Source organism: Rattus norvegicus, chromosome 1 (assembly GCF_021556685.1).
Source record: "Rattus norvegicus strain SHRSP/BbbUtx chromosome 1, alternate assembly SHRSP_T2T, whole genome shotgun sequence".
In the NCBI taxonomy this organism is placed as follows: Eukaryota; Metazoa; Chordata; class Mammalia; order Rodentia; family Muridae; genus Rattus; species Rattus norvegicus.
The window spans coordinates 221479978-221506424 of record NC_141534.1 but is presented as its reverse complement, the minus strand read 5'-3'; the positions used below and the strand labels follow the sequence as shown (position 1 = coordinate 221506424).

General features: G+C 42.6%; 1 protein-coding gene across 12 annotated transcripts in view; it reads left to right on the top strand.

The window, feature by feature from the left end:
* Window positions 1-21897: 21897 nt before the first annotated feature.
* Window positions 21898-26447, top strand: part of Stx3 (syntaxin 3) — a 62443-nt gene continuing 57893 nt past the window's right edge. For 11 of the 12 annotated variants that reach the window (XR_015643237.1, XR_015643241.1, XR_015643242.1 and 8 more), the window contains exon 1: window positions 21933-22187. Coding sequence is in view for 6 of the 12 variants with exons in the window: in XM_087593776.1 (XP_087449902.1) it covers window positions 22158-22187 (30 nt within the window). In the remaining 6 variants the exon portion in view is untranslated. 12 annotated transcript variants of the gene reach the window in all.

Genomic DNA, 26447 nt, shown 5'->3' with positions numbered 1-26447 from the left:
TCGTTGCGTATCCAGTTTGTTAATCTATGTCTTTTTATTGGGGAGTTGAGGCCATTGATATTGAGAGATATTAAGGAATAGTGATTATTGTTTCCCTTTATATTCATATTTGGATGTGAGGTTATGTTTGTGTGCTTTCATTCTCTTTGTTTTGTTGCCAAGACGATTAGTTTTTTGCTTCTTCTAGGGTATAGCTTGCCTCCTTATGGTGGGCTTTACCATTTATTATCCTTTGTAGTGCTGGATTTGTAGAAAGATATTGTGTAAATTTGGCTTTGTCATGGAATATCTTGGTTTCTCCATCAATGTTAATTGAGAGTTTTGCTGGATACAGTAACCTGGGCTGGCATTTGTGTTCTCTTAGGGTCTGTATGACATCAGTCCAGGATCTTCTGGCCTTCATAGTTTCTGGCGAGAAGTCTGGTGTGATTCTGATAGGTCTCCCTTTATATGTTACTTGACCTTTTTCCCTTACTGCTTTTAATATTCTTTCTTTATTTTGTGCGTTTGGTGTTTTGACAATTATGTGACGGGAGGTGTTTCTTTTCTGGTCCAATCTATTTGGAGTTCTGTAGGCTTCTTGTATGCCTATGGGTATCTCTTTTTTTAGGTTAGGGAAGTTTTCTTCTATGATTTTGTTGAAGATATTTACTGGTCCTTTGAGCTGGGAGTCTTCACTCTCTTCTATACCTATTATCCTTAGGTTTGATCTTCTCATTGAGTCCTGGATTTCCTGTATGTTTTGGACCAGTAGCTTTTTCCGCTTTACATTATCTTTGACAGTTGAGTCAATGATTTCTATGGAATCTTCTGCTCCTGAGATTCTCTCTTCCATCTCTTGTATTCTGTTGGTGAAGCTTGTATCTACAGCTCCTTGTCTCTTCTTTTGGTTTTCTATATCCAGGGTTGTTTCCATGTGTTCTTTCTTGATTGCTTCTATTTCCATTTTTAATTCCTTCATCTGTTTGATTGTGTTTTCCTGGAATTCTTTCAGGGATTTTTGCCATTCCTTTCTGTAGGCCTCTACTTGTTTATTAATGATTTCCTGTGTTTCCCTAAGTGTGTTCATGTCTTTCTTGAAGTCCTCCAGCATCATGATCAAATATGATTTTGAAACTAGATCTTGCTTTTCTGGTGTGTTTGGATATTCCATGTTTGTTTTGGCGGGAGAATTGGGCTCCGATGATGGCATGCAGTCTTGGTTTCTGTTGCTTGGGTTCCTGCGCTTGCCTCTCGCCATCAGATTATCTCTAGTGTTACTTTGTTCTGCTATTTCTGACAGTGGCTAGACTGACCTATAAGCCTGTGTGTCAGGAGTGCTGTAGACCTGTTTTCCTCTCTTTCAGTCAGTTATGGGGACAGTGTGTTCTGCTTTCCGGTGTGTAGTTTTTCCTCTCTACAGGTCTTCAGCTGTTCTTGTGGGCCTGTGTCTTGAGTTCACCAGGCAGCTTTCTTGCAGCAGAAAATTTGGTCTTACCTGTGGTCCCGAGGCTCAGGTTCGCTCGTGGGTTGCTGCCCAGGGGCTCTCTGCAGCGGCAGCAACCAGGAAGACCTGTGCCGCCCCTTCCGGGAGCTTCAGTGCACCAGGGTTCCAGATGGTCTTTGGCTTTTTCCTCTGGCGTCCGAGATGTGTGTGCAGGGTGCAGTCTCTTCTGGTTTCCCAGGCTTGTCTGCCTCTCTGAAGGTTTAGCTCTCCCTCCCACGGGATTTGGGTGCAGAGAACTGTTTATCCGGTCTGTTTCTTTCAGGTTCCGGCGGCGGTGTCTCAGGCGCAGAAGTCCTGCCGCTCCTGGGCCCTCCCCCACGGGAGCCCAGAGGCCTTATACAGTTTCCTCTTGGGCCAGGGATGTGGGCAGGGGTGAGCAGTGTTGGTGGTCTCTTCCGCTCTGCAGCCTCAGGAGTGCCCACCTGACCAGGCGGTTGGGTCTCTCTCTCACCGGGTCTGGGAGCAGAGAGCTGCTGCGGGCCGGGATCCGCGGGTGTGGGACTTCCGGTAAACACAGATCGTGCCTCCTAGAGAAATTCTGCTTCCGTGTCCCAAGCTCACCAGGCAGCTTTCTTGCAGCAGAAAGTTTGGTCTTACCTGTGGTCCCGAGGCTCAGGTTCGCTCGTGGGGTGCTGCCCAGGGGCTCTCTGCAGCGGCAGCAACCAGGGAGACCTGTGCCGCCCCTTCCGGGAGCTTCAGTGCACCAGGGTTCCAGATGGTCTTTGGCTTTTTCCTCTGGCGTCCGAGATGTGTGTGCAGGGAGCAGTCTCTTCTGGTTTCCCAGGCTTGTCTGCCTCTCTGAAGGTTTAGCTCTCCCTCCCACGGGATTTGGGTGCAGAGAACTGTTTATCCGGTCTGTTTCTTTCAGGTTCCGGCGGCGGTGTCTCAGGCGCAGAAGTCCTGCCGCTCCTGGGCCCTCCCCCACGGGAGCCCAGAGGCCTTATACAGTTTCCTCTTGGGCCAGGGATGTGGGCAGGGGTGAGCAGTGTTGGTGGTCTCTTCCGCTCTGCAGCCTCAGGAGTGCCCACCTGACCAGGCGGTTGGGTCTCTCTCTCACCGGGTCTGGGAGCAGAGAGCTGCTGCGGGCCGGGATCCGCGGGTGTGGCAAGTTTCTTTTTTTTAATTTTAATTTTCTTGGATATTTTATGTATTTACATTTCAAATGATATCTCCTTTCCTGGTTTCCCATCCATAAACCCTCTACTCTATTCCCCCTCCCCTGCTTCTATGATGGTGTCCCCCACCCAACCACCCACCACATCTCACCTTTCTGCCCTGCCATTTCCCTACACTGGGGCATCAAGCCTTGGCAGGACCAAGGGCTCCTCCTCCACTGGTGCCCAACAAGGCCATCCTCTGCTTCATATGTGGCTGGAGCCATAGGTCTGTCCATGTATACTCTTTGGATGGTGGTTTAGTCTCTGGGAGCTCTGGTTCATTGGTATTGTTGTTCTTATGGGTGGAAAACACCTTAAATTCCTTGAATCCTTTCTCTAACTCCTCCAATGGGGACCCCATTCTCAGTTCAATGGTTGGCTGTGAGCATCTGCTTTTGTATTTGTCCTGCTTTGGCAGAGTCTCTCAGGAGACAGCTATATCATGCTGCTATCAGCATGCACTTCTTGGCATCAGTAATATTGTCTGGGTTTGGCAGCTGTATGTGTATGGGCTGGACCCCTAGGTGGGGAAGTCTCTGAATGGTCATTCCTTCCATCTCTGCTCCAAACTTTGTCTCTGTTTCTCCTTTTATTAATATTTTTTTCTTACCCCTCCATCTAATGTAGGATTGGTAAAGATCTTTTCCCAATATGTTAGTTGCTGTTTTGTCCTAATGGCAGTGTCCTTTGCCTTACAGAAGCTTTGCAATTTTATGAAATCCCATTTGCTAATTCTTGATCTTAGAGCATAGCCATTGGTGTTCTGTTCAGGAAAATTTCCCTAGTGCCCATGTTTTTGAGGCTCTTCTCCAATTTTTTTTCTAATAGTGTGAGTGTATCTGGTTTTATGTAAAAGTCATTAATCCACTTGGACTTCAGCTTTGTACAGGGCAATAACAATGGATTGATTTGCATTCTTCTACATGTGGACCTCCAGTTGAACTAGCACCATTTGTTGAAAATGCTATCTCTTTTCCACTGGATGGTTCTAGCTCCTTTGTCAAAGAACAAGTGACCATAGGTGTGTGGGTTAATTTCTGGGTCTTCAATTCTATTCCACTGATCTACGTGCCTGTCTCTGTACCAAGATCATACAGTTTTTTTTGTTTTGTTTTCTAATCACTAGTAATTCCCCCAGAAGTTCTTTTATTGTTGAAGATAGTTTTCGCTATCCTGGGTTTTTTTTAAATTCCAAATGACTTTGCAAATTGCTCTTTCTAACTGTATGAAGAATTGAGTTGGAATTTTGATAGGCATTGAATCTATAGATTGCTTTTGGCAAGACGGTCATTTGTCCTGCTCTTTTACCATATTAATCCTGCCAATTCATGAGCATGGGAGGTCTTTCCATCTTCTGAGATCTTCAATTTCTTTCTTCAGAGACTTGAAGTTCTTGTCATACAGATCTTTTACTTGCTTGGTTAAGGTCATACTAAGGTATTTTATATTACTTGTGACTATTGTGAAGGATATTGCTTCCCTAATTTCTTTCTCAGCCTGTTTATCCTTTGAGTAGAGAAGGGTTAATGATTTATTTGAGGTAATTTTATACCCAGCCACTTTGCTGAAGTTGTTTATCAGGCTTAGGAGTTCTCTGGTGGAAATTTCGGGGGGTCACTTAAATATAGTACCATCTGCAAATAGTGTTATTTTGACTTCTTTTTCTCCAAATTATAGTCCTTTGACTTCTTTTCATTATCTGATTGCTCTGGCTAGGACTTCAAGAACTATATTGAATAGGTAGGAAGAGAGTGGGCAGCCTTGTCTAGTCCCTGATTTTAGTGGGATTGCTTCAAGTTTCTTTCCATTTAGTTTGATGTTGGCTACTGGTTTGTTGTATATTTCTTTTACTATGTTTAGGTATGGGCCTTGAATTCCTGATCTTTCCAAGACTTTTAAGAAGAAGAAGAAGAAGTGTTGAATTTTGTCAAATGCTCTCTCAGCATTTAACAAGATGATCTTATGTTTTTTATCTTTGAGTTTGTTTATATAGTGGATTATGTTGATGGATTTCCATATATTGAACCATCCCTGCATCCCTGGGATGAATCCTACTTGATCATGATGGATGATTGTTTTGATGTGTTGTTTTGTAAGAATTTTATTGAGTAATTTTGCATCAATATTCATAAGGGAAATTGGTCTGAAGTTCTCTTTCTTTGTTGGGTCTTTGTGTGTTTAGGTATAAGCGTAATTGTGGCTTCACAGAGGAATTGGGTAGTGCTCCATCTGTTTCTATTTTGTGGAATAGTTTGGACAGTATTGGTATGAAGTCTTCTATGAAGACAGAGAGAATTCTGCACTAAACCCATCTGGTTCTGGGCTTTTTTGGGAGACTTTTAATAACTGCTTTTATTTCTTTAGGAGTTATGGGGTTGTTTAGATGATTTATTTGTTCCTGATTTAACTTTGGTACTGGTATCTGACTAGAAAATTGTCCATTTCATTCAGATTTTCCAGTTTTGTTGTAGTAGGATCTGATGATTTTTTTAATTTCCTCAGGTTCTGTTTTCATGTCTCTCTTTTCATTTCTGATTTTGCTAACTTGGAACCAGCTCCTGGTTTTGTTGATTCTTTGTATAGTTCTTTTTGTTTTTACTTGGTTGATTTCAGTCCTGAGTTTGATAATTTCCTGCTGTGTGTGCTCCTCTTAGGTATATTTGCTTCTTTTTGTTCTAGTGCTTTTAGGTGTGCTGTCAACATGCTAGTGTATGCTCTCTCCAGTTTCTTTTTGGAGGCACTCAGAGCTACGTCTTTTCTTCTTAGCACTGCTTCCACTGTGTCCCATAAGTTTGGGAATGTTGTGTCTTCATTTTCATTAAATTCTAAAAAGTCTTTCATTTCTTCCCTGACCAGGTTATCATTGAGTAGAGCGTTGTTTAGCTTTCATGGGTATGTGGGATTTCTGTCTTTTTTGTTGTTATTGAAGACCAGCCTTAGTCTTTGGTGATCTGATAGGATGCATGGGATTATATCAGTCTTCTTGAATCTGTTGAGGCCTGTTTTGAAACCAATTATATGGTCAGTTTTGGAGAAGGTACCATGAAGTGCTGAGAAGGCATATTCTTTTGTTTTATGACTCAATGTTCTATAGATATCTGTTCAATCCATTTGGTTCATAACTTCTGTTAGTTTCTCAGTGTCTCTCTTTAGTTTCTGTTTCCATGATCTGTCCATTGATGAGAGTGGGGTGTTGAAATGTCCTACTATTATAGTGTGAGGTGCAATGTGTGCTTTGAGCTTTAGTAAGGTTTCTTTTATGAATGTAGGTGCCCTCGCATTTAGAGCATAGATATTCAGGATTGAGAGTTCATATTGGTGGATTTTTCCTTTGATGAATATAAAGTGTCCTTCCTTACCTTTTTTGATAACTTTTGGTTGAAAGTCTATTTTATTCGATATTAGAATTGATACTCCAGCTTGTTTCTTTGGACCATTTGCTTGGATATTTGTTTTCCAGCCTTTTACTCTGAGGTAGTTTCTGTCTTTGTCACTAAGGTGTATTTCCTGTATGCAGCAAAATGCTGGGTCCTCTTTATATATCCAGTCTGTTAGTCTATGTCTTTTTATTGGAGAATTGAGTCCCCTGATGTTGAGAGATATTAGGGACCAATCATTGTTGTTTCCTGTTATTTTTGTTGTTTGAGGTGGGATTATGTTTATGTGGCTATCTTCTTTTGGGTTAGTTGAAATTAGATTACTTTCTTGTTCTTTCTAAGGTTTGGCTTCCCTCCTTGTTTTGGAGTTTTCCATCTATTATCTTTTTTTTTTTTATTAACTTGAGTGTTTCTTATATACATTTCAAGTGTTATTCCCTTTCCCGGTTTCCGGGCAAACATCCCCCTCCCCCTCCCCTTCCTTATGGGTATCCCCCTCCCAACCCTCCCCCCATTGCCGCCCTCCCCCCATAGTCTAGTTCACTGGGGGTTCAATCTTAGCAGGACCCAGGGCTTCCCCTTCCACTGGTGCTCTTACTAGTATATTCATTGCTACCTATGGGGTCAGAGTCCAGGGTCAGTCCATGTATAGTATTTAGGTAGTGGCTTAGTCCCTGGAAGCTCTGGTTGCTTGACATTGTTGTACTTTTGGGGTCTCGAGCCCCTTCAAGCTCTTCCAGTTCTTTCTCTGATTCCTTCAACGGGAGACCTATTCTCAGTTCAGTGGTTTGCTGCTGGCATTCGCCTCTGTATTTGCTGTATTCTGGCTGTGTCTCTCAGGAGCGATCTACATCCGGATCCTGTCGGTCTGCACTTCTTTGCTTCATCCATCTTGTCTAATTGGGTGGCTGTATATGTATGGGCCACCTGTGGGGCAGGCTCTGAATGGGTGTTCCTTCAGTCTCTGTTTTAATCTTTGCCTCTCCCTTCCCTGCCAAGGGTATTCTTTTTCCTCATTTAAAGAAGGAGTGAAGCATTCACATTTTGATCATCCGTCTTGAGTTTCCTTTGTTCTAGGGATCTAGGGTAATTCAAGCATTTGGGCTAATAGCCACTTATCAATGAGTGCATACCATGTATGTCTTTCTGTGATTGGGTTAGCTCACTCAGGATGATATTTTCCAGTTCCAACCATTTGCCTACGAATTTCATAACCTCGTTGTTTTTGATAGCTGAGTAATATTCCATTGTGTAGATGTACCACATTTTCTGTATCCATTCCTCTGTTGAAGGGCATCTGGGTTCTTTCCAGTTTCTGGCTATTATAAATAAGGCTGCGATGAACATAGTGGAGCACGTGTCTTTTTATATGTTGAGGCATCTTTTGGGTATATGCCCAAGAGAGGTATAGCTGGATCCTCAGGCAGTTCAATGTCCAATTTCCTGAGGAACCTCCAGACTGATTTCCAGAATGGTTTTACCAGTCTGCAATCCCACCAACAATGGAGGAGTGTTCCTCTTTCTCCACGTCCCCGCCAGCATCTGCTGTCACCTGAGTTTTTGATCTTAGCCATTCTCACTGGTGTGAGGTGAAATCTCAGGGTTGTTTTGATTTGCATTTCCCTTATGACTAAAGATGTTGAACATTTCTTTAGGTGTTTCTCAGCCATTCGGCATTCCTCAGCTGTGAATTCTTTGTTTAGCTCTGAACCCCATTTTTTTTTTTTTTTTGATGTGGGAATGGTTACACTGCCTTTCTTTATTTCTTTCAGGCTTTTATAGCTTTTAGTCACAAAAGTTCACTATGTAAGAAAGAATTGTTTCATAGAAAAAAAGTTACATAAAAGGGGGTAACAAAAGATCAATAACAAGTTCAAAGCAGCATTTCTATAAGCTTATTATAAGTTAAAATCAACAGTTTTTACATGGCCTTAAGTGCACACCTGTGGCTTCATTCTTGTGTTTCCCTGAACACAAATTTGTCCCTGGGTTATATCTCTTTTTTAGTGTAATTATGAAAGCTCATTGTATTTCTTATTATGGAGTCTTTACTTACTATTTGTGAGGAGGAGGTACATTCTTTGCTTGGTTCTAACTTTATTACATCTTTCTAGCAGAACAACTAAAACCATCTCTTAAAACTTTCTTCCTAAAATTATTTGAATAAAGTCAGAAAAATCTATGAAATATTTAATTTATCAATTCACAAAAGTTCATCACTATATTTATCTGCAGGAAATTTTCTCAATAGGGTGATCTAGTGCCCAGGAATCTGTAGGCTATGTAATTGTGACAGGATATGCATATCAGCTGCAAGAAGAAATCTTGAGTTGAAGCCTCTTGAACCCCATTTTTTAATAGGGTTATTTGTTTCCCTGCGGTCTAACTTCTTGAGTTCTTTGTATATTTTGGATATAAGGCCTCTATCTGTTGTAGGATTGGTAAAGATCTTTTCCCAATCTGTTGGTTGCCGTTTTGTCCTAACCACAGTGTCCTTTGCCTTACAGAAGCTTTGCAGTTTTATGAGATCCCATTTGTCGATTCTTGATCTTAGAGCATAAGCCACTGGTGTTTTGTTCAGGAAATTTTTTCCAGTGCCCATGTGTTCCAGATGCTTCCCTAGTTTTTCTTCTATTAGTTTGAGTGTGTCTGGTTTGATGTGGAGGTCCTTGATCCACTTGGACTTAAGCTTTGTACAGGGTGATAAGCATGGATCGATCTGCATTCTTCTACATGTTGCCCTCCAGTTGAACCAGCACCATTTGCTGAAAATGCTATCTTTTTTCCATTGGATGGTTTTGGCTCCTTTGTCAAAAATCAAGTGACCATAGGTGTGTGGGTTCATTTCTGGGTCTTCAATTCTATTCCATTGGTCTATCTGTCTGTCTCTGTACCAATACCATGCAGTTTTTATCACTATTGCTCTGTAATACTGCTTGAGTTCAGGGATAGTGATTCCCCCTGAAGTCCTTTTATTGTTGAGGATAGCTTTAGCTATCCTGGGTTTTTTGTTATTCCAGATGAATTTGCAAATTGTTCTGTCTAACTCTTTGAAGAATTGGATTGGTATTTTGATGGGGATTGCATTGAATCTGTAGATTGCTTTTGGTAAAATGGCCATTTTTACTAAATTAATCCTGCCAATCCATGAGCATGGGAGATCTTTCCATCTTCTGAGGTCTTCTTCAATTTCTTTCCTCAGTGTCTTGAAGTTCTTATTGTACAGATCTTTTACTTGCTTGGTTAAAGTCACACCGAGGTACTTTATATTATTTGGGTCTATTATGAAGGGTGTCGTTTCCCTAATTTCTTTCTCGGCTTGTTTCTCTTTTGTATAGAGGAAGGCAACTGATTTATTTGAGTTAATTTTATACCCAGCCACTTGGCTGAAGTTGTTTATCAGCTTTAGTAGTTCTCTGGTGGAACTTTTGGGATCACTTAAATATACTATCATGTCATCTGCAAATAGTGATATTTTGACCTCTTCTTTTCCGATCTGTATCCCTTTGATCTCCTTTTGTTGTCTGATTGCTCTGGCTAGAACTTCAAGAACTATATTGAATAAGTAGGGAGAGAGTGGGCAGCCTTGTCTAGTCCCTGATTTTAGTGGGATTGCTTCAAGTTTCTCTCCATTTAGTTTAATGTTAGCAACTGGTTTGCTGTATATGGCTTTTACTATGTTTAGGTATGGGCCTTGAATTCCTATTCTTTCCAGGACTTTTATCATGAAGGGGTGTTGAATTTTGTCAAATGCTTTCTCAGCATCTAATGAAATGATCATGTGGTTCTGTTCTTTCAGTTTGTTTATATAATGGATCACATTGATGGTTTTCCGTATATTAAACCATCCCTGCATGCCTGGGATGAAGCCTACTTGATCATGGTGGATGATTGTTTTGATGTGCTCTTGAATTCGGTTTGCCAGAATTTTATTGAGTATTTTTGCATCGATATTCATAAGGGAAATTGGTCTGAAGTTCTCTTTCTTTGTTGTGTCTTTGTGTGGTTTAGGTATAAGAGTAATTGTGGCTTCGTAGAAGGAATTCGGTAGTGATCCATCTGTTTCAATTTTGTGGAATAGTTTGGATAATATTGGTATGAGGTCTTCTATGAAGGTTTGATAGAATTCTGCACTAAACCCATCTGGACCTGGCCTCTTTTTGGTTGGGAGACCTTTAATGACTGCTTCTATTTCCTTAGGAGTTATGGGGTTGTTTAACTGGTTTATCTGTTCCTGATTTAACTTCGATACCTGGTATCTGTCTAGGAAATTGTCCATTTCCTGAAGATTTTCAAGTTTTGTTGAATATAGGTTTTTATAGTAAGATCTGATGATTTTTTGAATTTCCTCTGAATCTGTAGTTATGTCTCCCTTTTCATTTCTGATTTTGTTAATTTGGACGCACTCTCTGTGTCCTCTCGTTAGTCTGGCTAAGGGTTTATCTATCTTGTTGATTTTCTCAAAGAACCAACTTTTGGTTCTGCTGATTCTTTCTATGGTCCTTTTTGTTTCTACTTGGTTGATTTCAGCTCTGAGTTTGATTATTTCCTGCCTTCTACTCCTCCTGGGTGTATTTGCTTCTTTTTGTTCTAGAGCTTTTAGGTGTGCTGTCAAGCTGCTGACATATGCTCTTTCCTGTTTCTTTCTGCAGGCACTCAGCGCTATGAGTTTTCCTCTTAGCACAGCTTTCATTGTGTCCCATAAGTTTGGGTATGTTGTACCTTCATTTTCATTAAATTCTAAAAAGTTTTTAATTTCTTTCTTTATTTCTTCCTTGACCAGGTTATCATTGAGTAGAGCATTGTTCAATTTCCACGTATATGTGGGCATTCTTCCCTTATTGTTATTGAAGACCAGTTTTAGGCCGTGGTGGTCCGATAGCACGCATGGGATTATTTCTATCTTTCTGTACCTGTTGAGGCCCGTTTTTTGACCAATTATATGGTCAATTTTGGAGAAAGTACCATGAGGAGCTGAGAAGAAGGTATATCCTTTTGCTTTAGGATAGAATGTTCTATAAATATCCGTTAAGTCCATTTGGCTCATGACTTCTCTTAGTCTGTCGACATCACTGTTTAATTTCTCTTTCCATGATCTGTCCATTGATGAGAGTGGGGTGTTGAAATCTCCCACTATTATTGTGTGAGGTGCAATGTGTGTTTTGAGCTTTAGTAAGGTTTCTTTTACATATGTAGGTGCCCTTGTATTTGGGGCATAGATATTTAGGATTGAGAGTTCATCTTGGTTGATTTTTCCTTTGATGAATATGAAGTGTCCTTCCTTATCTTTTTTGATGACTTTTAATTGAAAATTGATTTTATTTGATATTAGAATGGCTACTCCAGCTTGCTTCTTCTGACCATTTGCTTGGAAAGTTGTTTTCCAGCCTTTCACTCTGAGGTAGTGTCTGTCTTTGTCTCTGAGGTGTGTTTCCTGTAGGCAGCAGAATGCAGGGTCCTCGTTGCGTATCCAGTTTGTTAATCTATGTCTTTTTATTGGGGAGTTGAGGCCATTGATATTGAGAGATATTAAGGAATAGTGATTATTGCTTCCCGTTATATTCATATTTGGATGTGAGGTTATGTTTGTGTGCTTTCATTCTCTTTGTTTTGTTGCCAAGACGATTAGTTTCTTGCTTCTTCTAGGGTATAGCTTGCCTCCTTATGTTGGGCTTTACCATTTATTATCCTTTGTAGTGCTGGATTTGTGGAAAGATATTGTGTAAATTTGGTTTTGTCATGGAATATCTTGGTTTCTCCATCAATGTTAATTGAGAGTTTTGCTGGATACAGTAACCTGGGCTGGCATTTGTGTTCTCTTAGGGTCTGTATAACATCAGTCCAGGATCTTCTGGCCTTCATAGTTTCTGGCGAGAAGTCTGGTGTGATTCTGATAGGTCTGCCTTTATATGTTACTTGACCTTTTTCCCTTACTGCTTTTAATATTCTTTCTTTATTTTGTGCGTTTGGTGTTTTGACAATTATGTGACGGGAGGTGTTTCTTTTCTGGTCCAATCTATTTGGAGTTCTGTAGGCTTCTTGTATGCCTATGGGTATCTCTTTTTTTAGGTTAGGGAAGTTTTCTTCTATGATTTTGTTGAAGATATTTACTGGTCCTTTGAGCTGGGAGTCTTCACTCTCTTCTATACCTATTATCCTTAGGTTTGATCTTCTCATTGAGTCCTGGATTTCCTGTATGTTTTGGACCAGTAGCTTTTTCCGCTTTACATTATCTTTGACAGTTGAGTCAATGATTTCTATGGAATCTTCTGCTCCTGAGATTCTCTCTTCCATCTCTTGTATTCTGTTGGTGAAGCTCGTATCTACAGCTCCTTGTCTCTTCTTTTGGTTTTCTATATCCAGGGTTGTTTCCATGTGTTCTTTCTTGATTGCTTCTATTTCCATTTTTAATTCCTTCAACTGTTTGATTGTGTTTTCCTGGAATTCTTTCAGGGATTTTTGCGATTCCTCTCTGTAGGCTTCTACTTGTTTATTAATGTTTTCCTGTGTTTCCCTAAGTGTGTTCATGTCTTTCTTGAAGTCCTCCAGCATCATGATCAAATATGATTTTGAAACTAGATCTTGCTTTTCTGGTGTGTTTGGATATTCCATGTTTATTTTGGTGGGAGAATTGGGCTCCGATGATGGCATGTAGTCTTGGTTTCTGTTGCTTGGGTTCCTGCGCTTGCCTCTCGCCATCAGATTATCTCTAATGTTACTTTGTTCTGCTATTTCTGACAGTGGCTAGACTGTCCTATAAGCCTGTGTGTCAGGAGTGCTGTAGACCTGTTTTCCTCTCTTTCAGTCAGTTATGGGGACAGAGTGTTCTGCTTTCGGGCGTGTAGTTTTTCCTCTCTACAGGTCTTCAGCTGTTCCTGTGGGCCTGCGTCTTGAGTTCACCAGGCAGCTTTCTTGCAGCAGAAAATTTGGTCTTACCTGTGGTCCCGAGGCTCAGGTTCGCTCGTGGGGTGCTGCCCAGGGGCTCTCTGCAGCGGCAGCAACCAGGAAGACCTGTGCCGCCCTTTCCGGGAGCTTCAGTGCACCAGGGTTCCAGATGGTCTTTGGCTTTTTCCTCTGGCGTCCGAGATGTGTGTGCAGGGAGCAGTCTCTTCTGGTTTCCCAGGATTGTCTGCCTCTCTGAAGGTTTAGCTCTCCCTCCCACGGGATTTGGGTGCAGAGAACTGTTTATCCGGTCTGTTTCCTTCAGGGTCCGGAGGTGTCTCTCAACTTGAGTATTTCTTATATACATTTCGAGTGTTATTCCCTTTCCCGGTTTCCAGGCAAACATCCCCCTCCCTCTTCCCCTTCCTTATGGGTGTTCCCCTCCCAACCCTCCCCCCATTGCCGCCCTCCCCCCAACAGTCTAGTTCACTGGGGGATCAGTCTTAGCAGGACCCAGGGCTTCCCCTTCCACTGGTGCTCTTACTAGGATATTCATTGCTTCCTATGAGGTCAGAGTCCAGGGTCAGTCCATGTATAGTCTTTAGGTAGTGGCTTAGTCCCTGGAAGCTCTGGTTGCTTGGCATTGTTGTTCATAAGGGGTCTCGAGCCCCTTCAAGCTCTTCCAGTTTTTTCTCTGATTCCTTCAACGGGGGTCCTATTCTCAGTTCAGTGGTTTGCTGCTGGTATTCCCCTCTGTATTTGCGGTATTCTGGCTGTGTCTCTCAGGAGAGATCTATATCCGGCTCCTGTCGGTCTGCAATTCTTTGCTTCATCCATCTTGTCTAATTGGGTGGCTGTACATGTATGGGCCACATGTGGGGCAGGCTCTGAATGGGTGTTACTTCTGTGTCTGTTTTGATCTTTGCCTCTCTATTCCCTGCCAAGGGTATTCTTGTTCCCCTTTTAAAGAAGGAGTGAAGCATTCACATTTTGATCATCCTTCTTGATTGTCATTTGTTCTAGGCATCTAGGGTAATTCAAGCATTTGGGCTAATAGCCACTTATCAATGAGTGCATACCATGTGTGTTTTTCTGTGATTGGGTTACCTCACTCAGGATGATATTTTCCTGTTCCGAACATTTGCCTACGAATTTCATAAAGTCATTGTTTTTGATAGCTGAGTAATATTCCATTGTGTAGATGTACCACATTTTCTGTATCCATTCCTCTGTTGAAGGGCATCTGGGTTCTTTCCAGCTTCTGGCTATTATAAATAAGGCTGCAATGAACATAGTGGAGCACGTGTCTTTTTTATATGTTGGGGCATCTTTTGGGTATATGCCCAAGAGAGGTATAGCTGGATCCTCAGGCAGTTCAATGTCCAATTTTCTGAGGAACCTCCAGACTGATTTCCAGAATGGTTGTACCAGTCTGCAATCCCACCAACAATGGAGGAGTGTTCCTCTTTCTCCGCATTCTCGCCAGCATTTGCTGTCACCTGAGTTTTTGATCTTAGCCATTCTCACTGGTGTGAGGTGAAATCTCAGGGTTGTTTTGATTTGCATTTCCCTTATGACTAAAGATGTTGAACATTTCTTTAGGTGTTTCTCAGCCATTCGGCATTCCTCAGCTGTGAATTCTTTGTTTAGCTCTGAACCCCATTTTTTAATAGGGTTATTTGTCTCCCTGCGGTCTAACTTCTTGAGTTCTTTGTATATTTTGGATATAAGGCCTCTATCTGTTGTAGGATTGGTAAAGATGTTTTCCCAATCTGTTGGTTGCCGTTTTGTCCTAACCACAGTGTCCTTTGCCTTACAGAAGCTTTGCAGTTTTATGAGATCCCATTTGTCGATTCTTGATCTTAGAGCATAAGCCACTGGTGTTTTGTTCAAGAAATTTTTTCCAGTGCCGATGTGTTCCAGATGCTTCCCTAGTTTTTCTTCTATTAGTTTGAGTGTGTCTGGTTTGATGTGGAGGTCCTTGATCCACTTGGACTTAAGCTTTGTACAGGGTGATAAGCATGGATCGATCTGCATTCTTCTACATGTTGCCCTCCAGTTGAACCAGCACCATTTGCTGAAAATGCTATCTTTTTTCCATTGGATGGTTTTGGCTCCTTTGTCAAAAATCAAGTGACCATAGGTGTGTGGGTTCATTTCTGGGTCTTCAATTCTATTCCATTGGTCTATCTGTCTGTCTCTGTACCAATACCATGCAGTTTTTATCACTATTGCTCTGTAATACTGCTTGAGTTCAGGGATAGCGATTCCCCCTGAAGTCCTCTTATTGTTGAGGATAGCTTTAGCTATCCTGGGTTTTTTGTTATTCCAGATGAATTTGCAAATTGTTCTGTCTAACTCTTTGAAGAATTGGATTGGTATTTTGATGGGGATTGCATTGAATCTGTAGATTGCTTTTGGTAAAATGGCCATTTTTACTAAATTAATCCTCCCAATCCATGAGCATGGGAGATCTTTCCATCTTCTGAGGTCTTCTTCAATTTCTTTCCTCAGAGTCTTGAAGTTCTTATTGTACAGATCTTTTACTTGCTTGGTTAAAGTCACACCGAGGTACTTTATATTATTTGGGTCTATTATGAAGGGTGTCGTTTCCCTAATTTCTTTCTCGGCTTGTTTCTCTTTTGTATAGAGGAAGGCAACTGATTTATTTGAGTTAATTTTATACCCAGCCACTTGGCTGAAGTTGTTTATCAGCTTTAGTAGTTCTCTGGTGGAACTTTTGGGATCACTTAAATATACTATCATGTCATCTGCAAATAGTGATATTTTGACCTCTTCTTTTCCGATCTGTATCCCTTTGATCTCCTTTTGTTGTCTGATTGCTCTGGCTAGAACTTCAAGAACTATATTGAATAAGTAGGGAGAGAGTGGGCAGCCTTGTCTAGTCCCTGATTTTAGTGGGATTGCTTCAAGTTTCTCTCCATTTAGTTTAATGTTAGCAACTGGTTTGCTGTATATGGCTTTTACTATGTTTAGGTATGGGCCTTGAATTCCTATTCTTTCCAGGACTTTTATCATGAAGGGGTGTTGAATTTTGTCAAATGCTTTCTCAGCATCTAATGAAATGATCATGTGGTTTTGTTCTTTCAGTTTGTTTATATAATGGATCACGTTGATGGTTTTCCGTATATTAAACCATCCCTGCATGCCTGGGATGAAGCCTACTTGATCATGGTGGATGATTGTTTTGATGTGCTCTTGAATTCGGTTTGCCAGAATTTTATTGAGTATTTTTGTATAGTTTGGATAATATTGGTATGAGGTCTTCTATGAAGGTCTGATAGAATTCTGCATTAAACCCGTCTGGCCCCGGGCTCTTTTTGTTTGGGAGACCTTTAATGACTGCTTCTATTTCCTTAGGAGTTCTGGGGTTGTTTAACTGGTTTATCTGTTCCTGATTTAACTTCGGTACCTGGTATCTGTCTAGGAAATTGTCCATTTCTTGTAGATTTTCAAGTTTTGTTGAATATAGGCTTTTATAGTAAGATCTGATGATTTTTTGAATTTCCTCTGAATCTGTAGTTATGTCTCCCTTTTCATTTCTGATTTTGTTAATTTGGACACACTCTCTGTGTGTCCTCTCGTTAGTCTGGCTAAGGGTTTATCTATCTTGTTGATTTTCTCAAAGAACCAACTTTTGGTTCTGTTGATTCTTTCTATGGTCCTTTTTGTTTCTACTTGGTTGATTTCAGCTCTGAGTTTGATTATTTCCTGCCTTCTACTCCTCCTGGGTATATTTGCTTCTTTTTGTTCTAGAGCTTTTAGGTGTGCTGTCAAGCTGCTGACATATGCTCTCTCCTGTTTCTTTCTGCAGGCACTCAGAGCTATGAGTTTTCCTCTTAGCACAGCTTTCATTGTGTCCCATAAGTTTGGGTATGTTGTACCTTCATTTTCATTAAATTCTAAAAAGCCTTTAATTTCTTTCTTTACTTCTTCCTAGACCAGGTTATCACTGAGTAGAGCATTGTTCAATTTCCACGTACATGTGGGCATTCTTCCCTTATTGTTATTGAAGACCAGTTTTAGGCCGTGGTGGTCCGATAGCACGCGTGGGATTATTTCTATCTTTCTGTACCTGTTGAGGCCCGTTTTTTGACCAATTATATGGTCAATTTTGGAGAAAGTACCATGAGGAGCTGAGAAGAAGGTATATCCTTTTGCTTTAGGATAGAATGTTCTATAAATATCTGTTAAGTCCATTTGGCTCATGACTTCTCTTAGTCTGTCTACGTCTCTGTTTAATTTCTGTTTCCATGATCTCTCCATTGATGAGAGTGCGGTGTTGAAATCTCCTATTATTGTGTGAGGTGCAATGTGTGTTTCGAGCTTTAGTAAGGTTTCTTTTACGTATGTAGGTGCCCTTGTATTTGGGGCATAGATATTTAGGATTGAGAGTTCATCTTGGTGGATTTTTCCTTTGATGAATATAAAGTGTCCTTCCTTATCTTTTTTGATGACTTTTAGTTGAAAATTGATTTTATTTGATATTAGAATGGCTACTCCAGTTTGCTTCTTCCGACCATTTGCTTGGAAAGTTGTTTTCCAGTCTTTCACTCTGAGGTAGTGTCTGTCTTTGTCTCTGAGGTGTGTTTCCTGTAGGCAGCAGAATGCAGGGTCTTCATTGCGTATCCAGTTTGTTAATCTATGTCTTTTTATTGGGGAGTTGAGGCCATTGATGTTGAGAGATATTAAGGAATAGTGATTATTGCTTCCTGTTATATTCATATTTGGATGTGAGGTTATGTTTGTGTGCTTTTCTTCTCTTTGTTTTGTTGCCAAGACGATTAGTTTCTTGCTTCTTCTAGGGTATAGCTTGCCTCCTTATGTTGGGCTTTACCATTTATTATCCTTTGTAGTGCTGGATTTGTGGAAAGATATTGTGTAAATTTGGTTTTGTCATGGAATATCTTGGTTTCTCCATCTATGTTAATTGAGAGTTTTGCAGGATACAGTAACCTGGGCTGGCATTTGTGTTCTCTTAGGGTCTGTATGACATCAGTCCAGGATCTTCTGGCCTTCATAGTTTCTGGCGAAAAGTCTGGTGTGATTCTGATAGGTCTGCCTTTATATGTTACTTGACCTTTTTCCCTTACTGCTTTTAATATTCTTTCTTTATTTTGTGCGTTTGGTGTTTTGCCTATTATGTGACGGGAGGTGTTTCTTTTCTGGTCCAATCTATTTGGAGTTCTGTAGGCTTCTTGTATGCCTATGGGTATCTCTTTTTTTAGGTTAGGGAAGTTTTCTTCTATGATTTTGTTGAAGATATTTACTGGTTCTTTGAGCTGGGAGTTTTCACTCTATTCTATACCTATTATCCTTAGGTTTGATCTTCTCATTGAGTCCTGGATTTCCTGTATGTTTTGGACCAGTAGCTTTTTCCGCTTTACATTATCTGTGACAGTTGAGTCAATGATTTCTATGGAATCTTCTGCTCCTGAGATTCTCTCTTCCATCTCTTGTATTCTGTTGGTGAAGCTTGTATCTACAGCTCCTTGTCTCTTCTTTTGGTTTTCTACATCCAGGGTTGTTTCCATGTGTTCTTCCTTGATTGCTTCTATTTCCATTTTTAATTCCTTCAACTGTTTGATTGTGTTTTCCTGGAATTCTTTTAGGGATTTTTGTGACTCCTCTCTTTGGCCTCTACTTGTTTATTTATGTTTTCCTGGAATTCTTTTAGGGATTTTTGTGATTCCTCTCTGTAGGCTTCTACTTGTTCTCTAAGGGAGTTCTTCACGTCTTTCTTGAAGTCCTCCAGCATCATGATCAAAAATGATTTTGAAACTAGATCTTGCTTTTCTGGTGTGTTTGGATATTCCATGTTTGCTTTGGTGGGAGAATTGGGCTCTGATGGTGCCATGTAGTCTTGGTTTCTGTTGCTTGTTCCTGTGCTTGCCTCTCGCCATCAGATTATCTCTAGTGTTAGTTTGTTCTGCTATGTCTGACAGTGGCTAGACTGTCCTATAAACCTGTATTTCAGGAGTGCTGTAGACCTGTTTTCCTGTTTTCTTTCTGCCAGTTATGGGGACAGAGTGTTCTGCTTTCGGGCGTGTAGTTTTTCCTCTCTACAGGTCTTCAGCTGTTCCTGTGGGCCTGTGTCTTGAGTTCACCAGGCAGGTCGCTTGGAGCAGAAAATTTGGTCTTACCTGTGGTCCCAAGGCTCAAGTTTGCTCGTGGGGTGTTCCTTATGAGCTCTCCGCGGCGGCAGCCACCAGGAAGATCTGCGCCGCCATTTCTGGGAGCTTCCGTGCACCAGGGTTCCAGATGGTGTTTGGTGTTTTCCTGTGGAATCAGTAATGTGTGCAGAGTGCAGTCTCTTCTGGTTTCCCAGGCGTGTCTGCCTCTCTGAAGGTTTAGCTCTCCCTCCCACAGGATTTGGGTGCAGAGAACTATTTATCCGTTCAGTCCGTTCAGGTTCCAGCGGTGTCTCAGACGCAGCGGACCTGCTGCTCCTGGGCCCTCCTCTAACTCCAACTTCTTTTAATTGTATGTACTTAGTGCTATGTGTTGAGTGGATTCCCTCAATTCTAAGAATAGAATATTCCAAGGGTGATGGAATTCAAGATATCCAATTATAAAAAGTTGTTTACCTTAGGTGTGGTCCCCTGCCCTACCCCGGTTTTTGAGACAATATCTTTTGACTGGCCTGGAACTCACAACTAGGTAAATCTGGCTGGCCAGTGAACCTCAGGGATCTACCTGTTTCCACTTTCCCAGTTCTGGGGTTACTGGTATGCATCTCTGTGTTTGATTATCATCGTTGTCGTCGTCGTCGTCGTCATTATTATTATTTTAAATGTGTTCTGGGAATTGAACTCAGGTCCTCATATTTGTGGAGGAAGCACTTTACTGAGTGAGCTATCTCCTTAGCTCTGATTTTCTTTATTTAAGTGTCTGGATAAAGGCAAGAATAATGGTAGAAGTTATAGGGAAGAAAGTGTGTTCTGTATCATAACTTTTAAACAGAGTTGGTACTGTTCAGTCATGGAAGATACTACCTTGGGAGTATACAGAAAAACTGAGCAAATTAAAATGACCAGTGACCACTAACAGGAAGCTGTTCTATGCTATGTATCCTATGGTGGCCTTAATTAATGCATCTTTCTGATTATACAATGGTCTATGCTTTTCATTGCCTTATAACAATTGTCCAGCCGTCTATTAATGGAAATGAAAACTTTGTCTACAGAAGAAGCACAGTTTCTTCTCCCACCTCTCCAGAGCTGGTTTTGCATCAAGTAACCTATTCATTTCAGCAGTCTTGCTGTTTGTGGATCTGAATGAATTTAACCTCTTACTGGTTGCTTCATTAATAAGCTAAGCAGCAGTTAAAATATTATTCATTTATATTTGCATGAGGGTCACAATTTTACCCTTTTGAAATTATTTATATTGTTTAAAATAGTTTTCTGGGACCTTGAATTGTTTTTTACTCCTATGAATGTTTTTGCCTGCATATATCTGTACATCACATGTGTCAACCTCTGCAGAGCCCAGAAGAGGGCGTCGCATCCCCTGGAACTGTGTGTCACAATGTGGATGCTGGGAATTGAACCCAGGTCCTTCAGTCGGTGCTCTTAACCACAGGGCCATCTTTGCAGCCTGAAAGCAATCGCGCCTTAACTGGAATCCTGTGTTCTTGTTTCAAAATGAATCCATCCTCTTTCCTGACTTCTGTCGAGATCTCAGATGTCTACACTTCTGGAGCTTTTCATTGTAACCCCTATTACGGGAGAGGTTGAAACAGGAGAATGGCAAGTTCAAAGCTTGCCTGGGCAATTTAGGGAGATTCTGTAACAAGAGAACAAAAGGGCTGATGCTAGAGAACGAGGTCGGAGGTGGAATGTTTTCCAAGTGTTTGCTAGGCGGGAGGTTCCGCTTTGGGGTTTACGACCACCGGGGGCGTGGAAGCTTTCGCAGCAGTCCGGGCAAGGCCAGTATCAGGACAGGAGCGGGATTAGACAGGAGAGAGGATTAGAGTAAAGAACCGCAGGGTTGGCTCAAACAGCTCAAGCCCTGCCTTACTTGACTATCTTTATGGCAGCAGAGGAAGTCAATAGGAACGTGCACATCGCAGAGGGTAAAGTCCGGTTGTAATTAACAAAGTATCTATGGCCTTTAAAATTGAACGGAAAGCCGAGGATACTTCTGGAACTTGAGACCAAGTCTTCGCTAGCTCCAATTGTTGACCACTATACTGGTTGATAGACATTTGTTACCCAAAACCAAATAGGGGAGGGGGATAGGGGCATGGTTGAAGAGGAAGGGCAGTGAGAGGAATCACACTTTTCTAAAAAATCAAATCAAATCCCGGGGCTTTTTACAGCAAGGAGGAGAGAGGTGGGCTTAAGTTTTCTAAATCAAACGTCTTTATCCTATAACCCTGCCAGATAGTTACAAGTTAGTCACTTCTTGTACAGGCTTCGCAGCAAATTGCTAAGCAGTTTCTGATTTATTTATTGATTAATTTATTTAGCTATGGAAACTGAGTCCTCTAGAGGATCAGGATTTCCTTAAGTTATTCAAATTGTTAGTAAAAGGTTACTGAACCACGTACACGTCTAGGAGAGGCCCCAAAGCCACTAACAGTATAATCCCTCAAATTCCTCGCCGCTGCCAGATCCAGGGCATTTCATCTGCAGTTACGCTTCACCGGAACAGGTCTCTGAGCCTGGACCACGCAGATTCTATACCTCGCAGGTCCTTTCTTTAAGGCAGTGTATCTCTTGAGTATCGTGGGATCATCACTTTGCCTTATCAAGGGAGCAGGCACCAGCTTGTCTTCAACCGGACGAGTCCGTAGATGGCTGGACAATAAGCACAGTGAGGAAAATGCCAAATCGAAGCCAGACAGATCCCCTCTTTTTTTCTCTGCCTTTCATGGGCGGCGGAGGGAGGATATCCCCGAATGCTTCCGGCGTTGGAGCGCGCGCTGTCCCTTTAAGCAGGAGCGCGGGGCGCGGCTCAGGTATGGGGCGTGTCCAGGGGGCGGGCGAGCCCTGAGCCGGCTCTGTCTCGCAGCCGGATTTGGAGCAGGGCGCCAGCGGGGACCGGAGGGGGCGGCGCGGCGGACCTCGGTGGCCTCGGACGCTCCTCCTCGAGAGCGGCCGCCGCCCGCCTCCGCCCGTGCTAGCGCTGCTCTCTCGCCCTGGCCGGCACCCCCGCAGTTGCTCCAGGCCGCTCACTTGGGACGCGCTTACCTGAGACAAGGCGCCTGCCACCCTCACCTGGGCCAGGATGAAGGACCGACTGGAGCAGCTGAAGGCCGTGAGTCCGCCGCGCTTGGGGATCAGGCGGGCCCGGGGCTGCGGGGATCCGCCGTCAGGAGAAGTGACGTGGGAGAGGGGCTTTTCCTAGCTCCCCTAACCCAAGCCGCAGGGGTACCCTGCGCGCTAGGCCTCACTCTCCAAGCCCCCGCCTCATCCCGCAGAGTTTTGAACCCTCCCCTCCCCTGTAGGGTCATGTGCTCGGTGATTCATCACCTAGCTGCGATTTCCCTGGACGCCCGCAACCTCCTACTTCTGCTCCCCTAAAGCTGGACAGGGTTCCTCCAGAGCTGGACCCACTCGGGTACTTGAAATCAGCGGGGCTAATGGAAAAGTCAGGGGGCTCACTGCACCAGCTGTCTTCTGCAGCCAGGCACTGTGACCCAAACTGTCCTCCTCCTCTTTCTGTTTTCCTCCCAGAGCACCCGGCAGGGATACTCCATCCCGGGAGTAGCTGAAAGTTCCGGGTGACTTCCGGAGCACTGAGCCTGTTAGGTGCTGGGATGGGCAGCTCTCCTCCCATTCAGTGGTCTGTAATTATTTTGTCTTGAATGCCTTGAGACAGCTGTGGTCGTCTGCCGCACAAAAGCTGAAAAGCTTAGGTCACTTACTCTTTTGAGCCTATTTCCTTGTTGGTCAAGGGAGAATCTTCCTTCCTTCCTTCTGTTATGAAGATTGAATGACACAACGGGACTTGACATAGGGACGTGCTGAGGCGTCATTTTTTTTGAAATATAGATTCATTTACTAAGTCACTGACTACATTCTAGGGGGCATGGCTAGTGTGAAACTTTGGGAACCCACCCAGTGATACAGGCTACCAGTTAATGGGATATAAAGTGCGGTCCTGGATACTCAACAGTGGAGTCCACCTCCTAGCTAGCCTAGAAGTGAATCAGCTTAGGCCTCAAACTGGACCTGGGGAAGGTCTCACTGAGGCTTCCCAGGAGATTAATGAGCTTCTTACGGTAGGGAAGTATTAGTCTGCATTAGCACTGGGGTTTTGTCCTGGCCCTATTCTTACTGGTTACTCCTTAAACTCCTAGCTTAAGTTTGGTTATCTGAAAAATGAGTAATTGTGTAAGCTAAGAGCCAGTGAACTGCAGAAGAGCCCTTTGTATGACCCCTAGGACTTATGCTAATAACTGTTACTGTTTCTCCCCCATCCCTCCCCTCTGAAATGAAATAGAAATGCTGGTGAGAGTGTGTTGGTGTTGTCATTGTTTTACTTTGCATGGATGAGATCTTCCTCACCCAGTTTGCATGCTCTGGATCCTGGGCTGGGGAGTAGGTTTGGGAGATAGAGAAAGGAGGGAAGGAAGGGACCGTTACTTATTGTGGGAGGCAGCCTCTGTCCCCATATTTGCTTTTTCACCTTTGAGCCTCAGGGCATCCTGGTTAACTGGCGGGCAAACTACTTCTTTTGTAGTTGGGGAACCTTGGTGGAGCTCCCTCTGGATGGGAGGGGTGCCCTCCATCAAAAAGAGTTCAAAGCTTAACAGCCGGCAGAGGCGACTCCCTTTCGCTAGTCAGGGAATCTATTTCTAGACTAAGATACTCCCTGTCTCTTTGCAGTAGTTGGTTGTCAACAAAGTAGTCTTAAGTGAGCTTTGAGTTCCAAGTATAAGGCATTTTCCAGGGAACTGGAACAAGCTCTTTTGCCTTTCAGCCCTTCAGGTTTAGCCTCTTGTAAAACAGGGCTAATGCAAGCGAGATGCTAGCTGGTGCCATATTATGGTAGTGTTCTAAAACCATAGGGAGGTCACTGTCCTGTTTTGGAGCAGTGCAATACAAAGAGGACAGGGTTGAGGTTCAAAGGCTTCTCTAATTGAAGCCTTGACACTTAATAGCTGGGATCCTTTTGCAACTCCACCTATGTGCTGCTGCTGCCACTGCTTCTTCTTGATTATTTTTACTTATTTATTGACAATTTTATACACGGATATAATGTATCTTGATCATATCTGACCCAAATCCTCCCTCCACTATCCTCAGATAACCTCCAATACACTTAACAGTCTTGTACCCTCATGTCTTCTCTTTTCTGTTCCTCTTTAAAAATTTTACATAACCAACTGAGTCTAGTAAGGACTTCCTATATGCAAATTAGTATGGGGCCATCTACCAGGTCATGGGTAGCCTGCCAAGGGGACACACTCCAGAAGGAAGAAAAATGATTCCCTCCTTTCCTGGAAGCCATCAACTGCCAATAGCTCCTCACTTGGGGTGGAGTCTCTCAAACCCTCCCCAATCTGTGATAGAATGTCAAGTGACTGGATTTTGTGCCAGCATTCACAACTTCGATGTGCTATAGCCATGTTGTATCCAGAAGACAGCATTTCACACCGCTCTTCCCCATGCTCTGGCTCTTCAGTTCTTTCTGCCTCCTCTTCACCATAGCTCAAGAATCCGGATGGTGATAGCAGAAATACCCCATCTAGGGCTGAACACTGAACTACTCATTTTCAGCACTGAGCAGTTAGGAGTCTGTTGCCGCCCCATTGTACATAGAAGGTGCTTTGATCAAGGTTAAGGACAGTCCTAATCTATAGACATGGACAATAATTACTTGCAAGACGGCTTGATAGTATGACTATTTAGCAAAGCATCAGTAGTAGGTACACTCGTCTGTAAGCTCCTTGATGCTTCCTTTGTAGAATAGAAATTCGGTTGGTCTCAAAACATGCTTTGCCACTAATAATGGTTTCTGTGAATAATGTTGAGGTTTCTGAGCATTATCAGCAATGCTGGGTTGTATCACCCCATTTCTCTACACTGTCCCTTACCCAGGAACCACCTTTTTTTGGGTAATAAGATAGGGTATGATCTGTTTTTGATTCCCATTATCTACAAAAAAGATTTGCTAATCTGGGTGCAATACATTTCCCATTGAGCAGCCTGTGCAATGTCTTTCTAAACCAAGGGGAGAGAGGGCGATGGCTGCCTTCAGATAGCTGGGACTGTGTCATGTGCTTGAGGTTAGTCTCACTGTGAGTAGATAACAGGGAAAGACAGGGGCTAGAAATCTGAATTCTTTAAGAAAGTAATTTTTTTAAAAAATGTAATTAGTTGCTCTAGATTGGGCAGGCCTGCTGAATAGATTCATCCAGCCTGAGAGGCAGTCAGGAAGACTTTTGAGGTGTTGATTGCTGTAGGAATTTGAGCATCTCTTGAGGGAGGGAAGATGAAGTAAGGAGATTGAAGGCCACCGTGAACCCCAGGAGTCCGGTTCTGTGAAGTTCTAGTCAGTGTTCTCTGACTTACTGTTCTGGAGTCCACAAGGATTGGAGCCTCAGAGTCTCACCTGTCAAGGTGATCATCGGTCTTTCCCTCCGGGTCTCTGTGCAGGTGAAATGAGATAATCTGTGATGGCCATCTAACAGTGCATGGGAACTGTCCACACTTAGGTCCCTGGGAGCAATGTCCACCCTAAACCACACACGGTTCTAAGGCTGTGGTCACAGGACCTGGCTTAGCTTATCTCCTGACTGCTCCCCCTGAGGGGTTGCCATCAGCGTTTTCTTGTTTATCTCCGAGTTTGCTGGGAATGTGCAGTGTCTGCACCCCGCCCTCCTGTTCTTCTCACACACCTCTCAGTAACTGAACTTTGAATCTGTCGGACAGTTCCCGACCCAGGAACCTTTTGTGTGGTCCTGTTTTTACTCAGTAAACATTTACTAACTGCCGATTGTATGCCGGGCCCTGCAGAAGGTGTTGGGATATATTGGTGAGCAACATTCGTTTCTAGAGCTTAGGAGGTTCACAGTTGGGTAGAAAGAACAGAGGACTAGACAGCATGACGTGTAATTCTTGAGATAGAAGCGACCACAGGAAGACCCTTTGGACTGGCCCTCTGGGAGGTAGGAGTTAAGTCTGGGGTGCCATTCCCAGCAGTAGTTTTTGAGTGGAGATCCCTCTTCAAATCTAATATAGTCTCTTCAAATGTAAATAGAATTTATTTGGAAGAACACATGGATCCTAGATTTTCTCATGTAATCCCTCTTTGGCGAGTGCATTTGGTAAACAAAGCCTTAAGAACATAAAGATATGCATTGTAACATCAGAGGGGTGTGTGTGTGTGTGTGTGTGTGTGTGTGTGTGTGTGTGTTTTCACACTACATCCTAGCCATCATATTCAGAAATTTTAGAACCTTATGTATCTTGCTGCATACAAGGTTTGACAGAATTATTGTATTAAGTCCTTATTTTAAAGAATATGGGTCAAATAGGGTAAACAAATGTACTACTTGGAAAGAGAAAT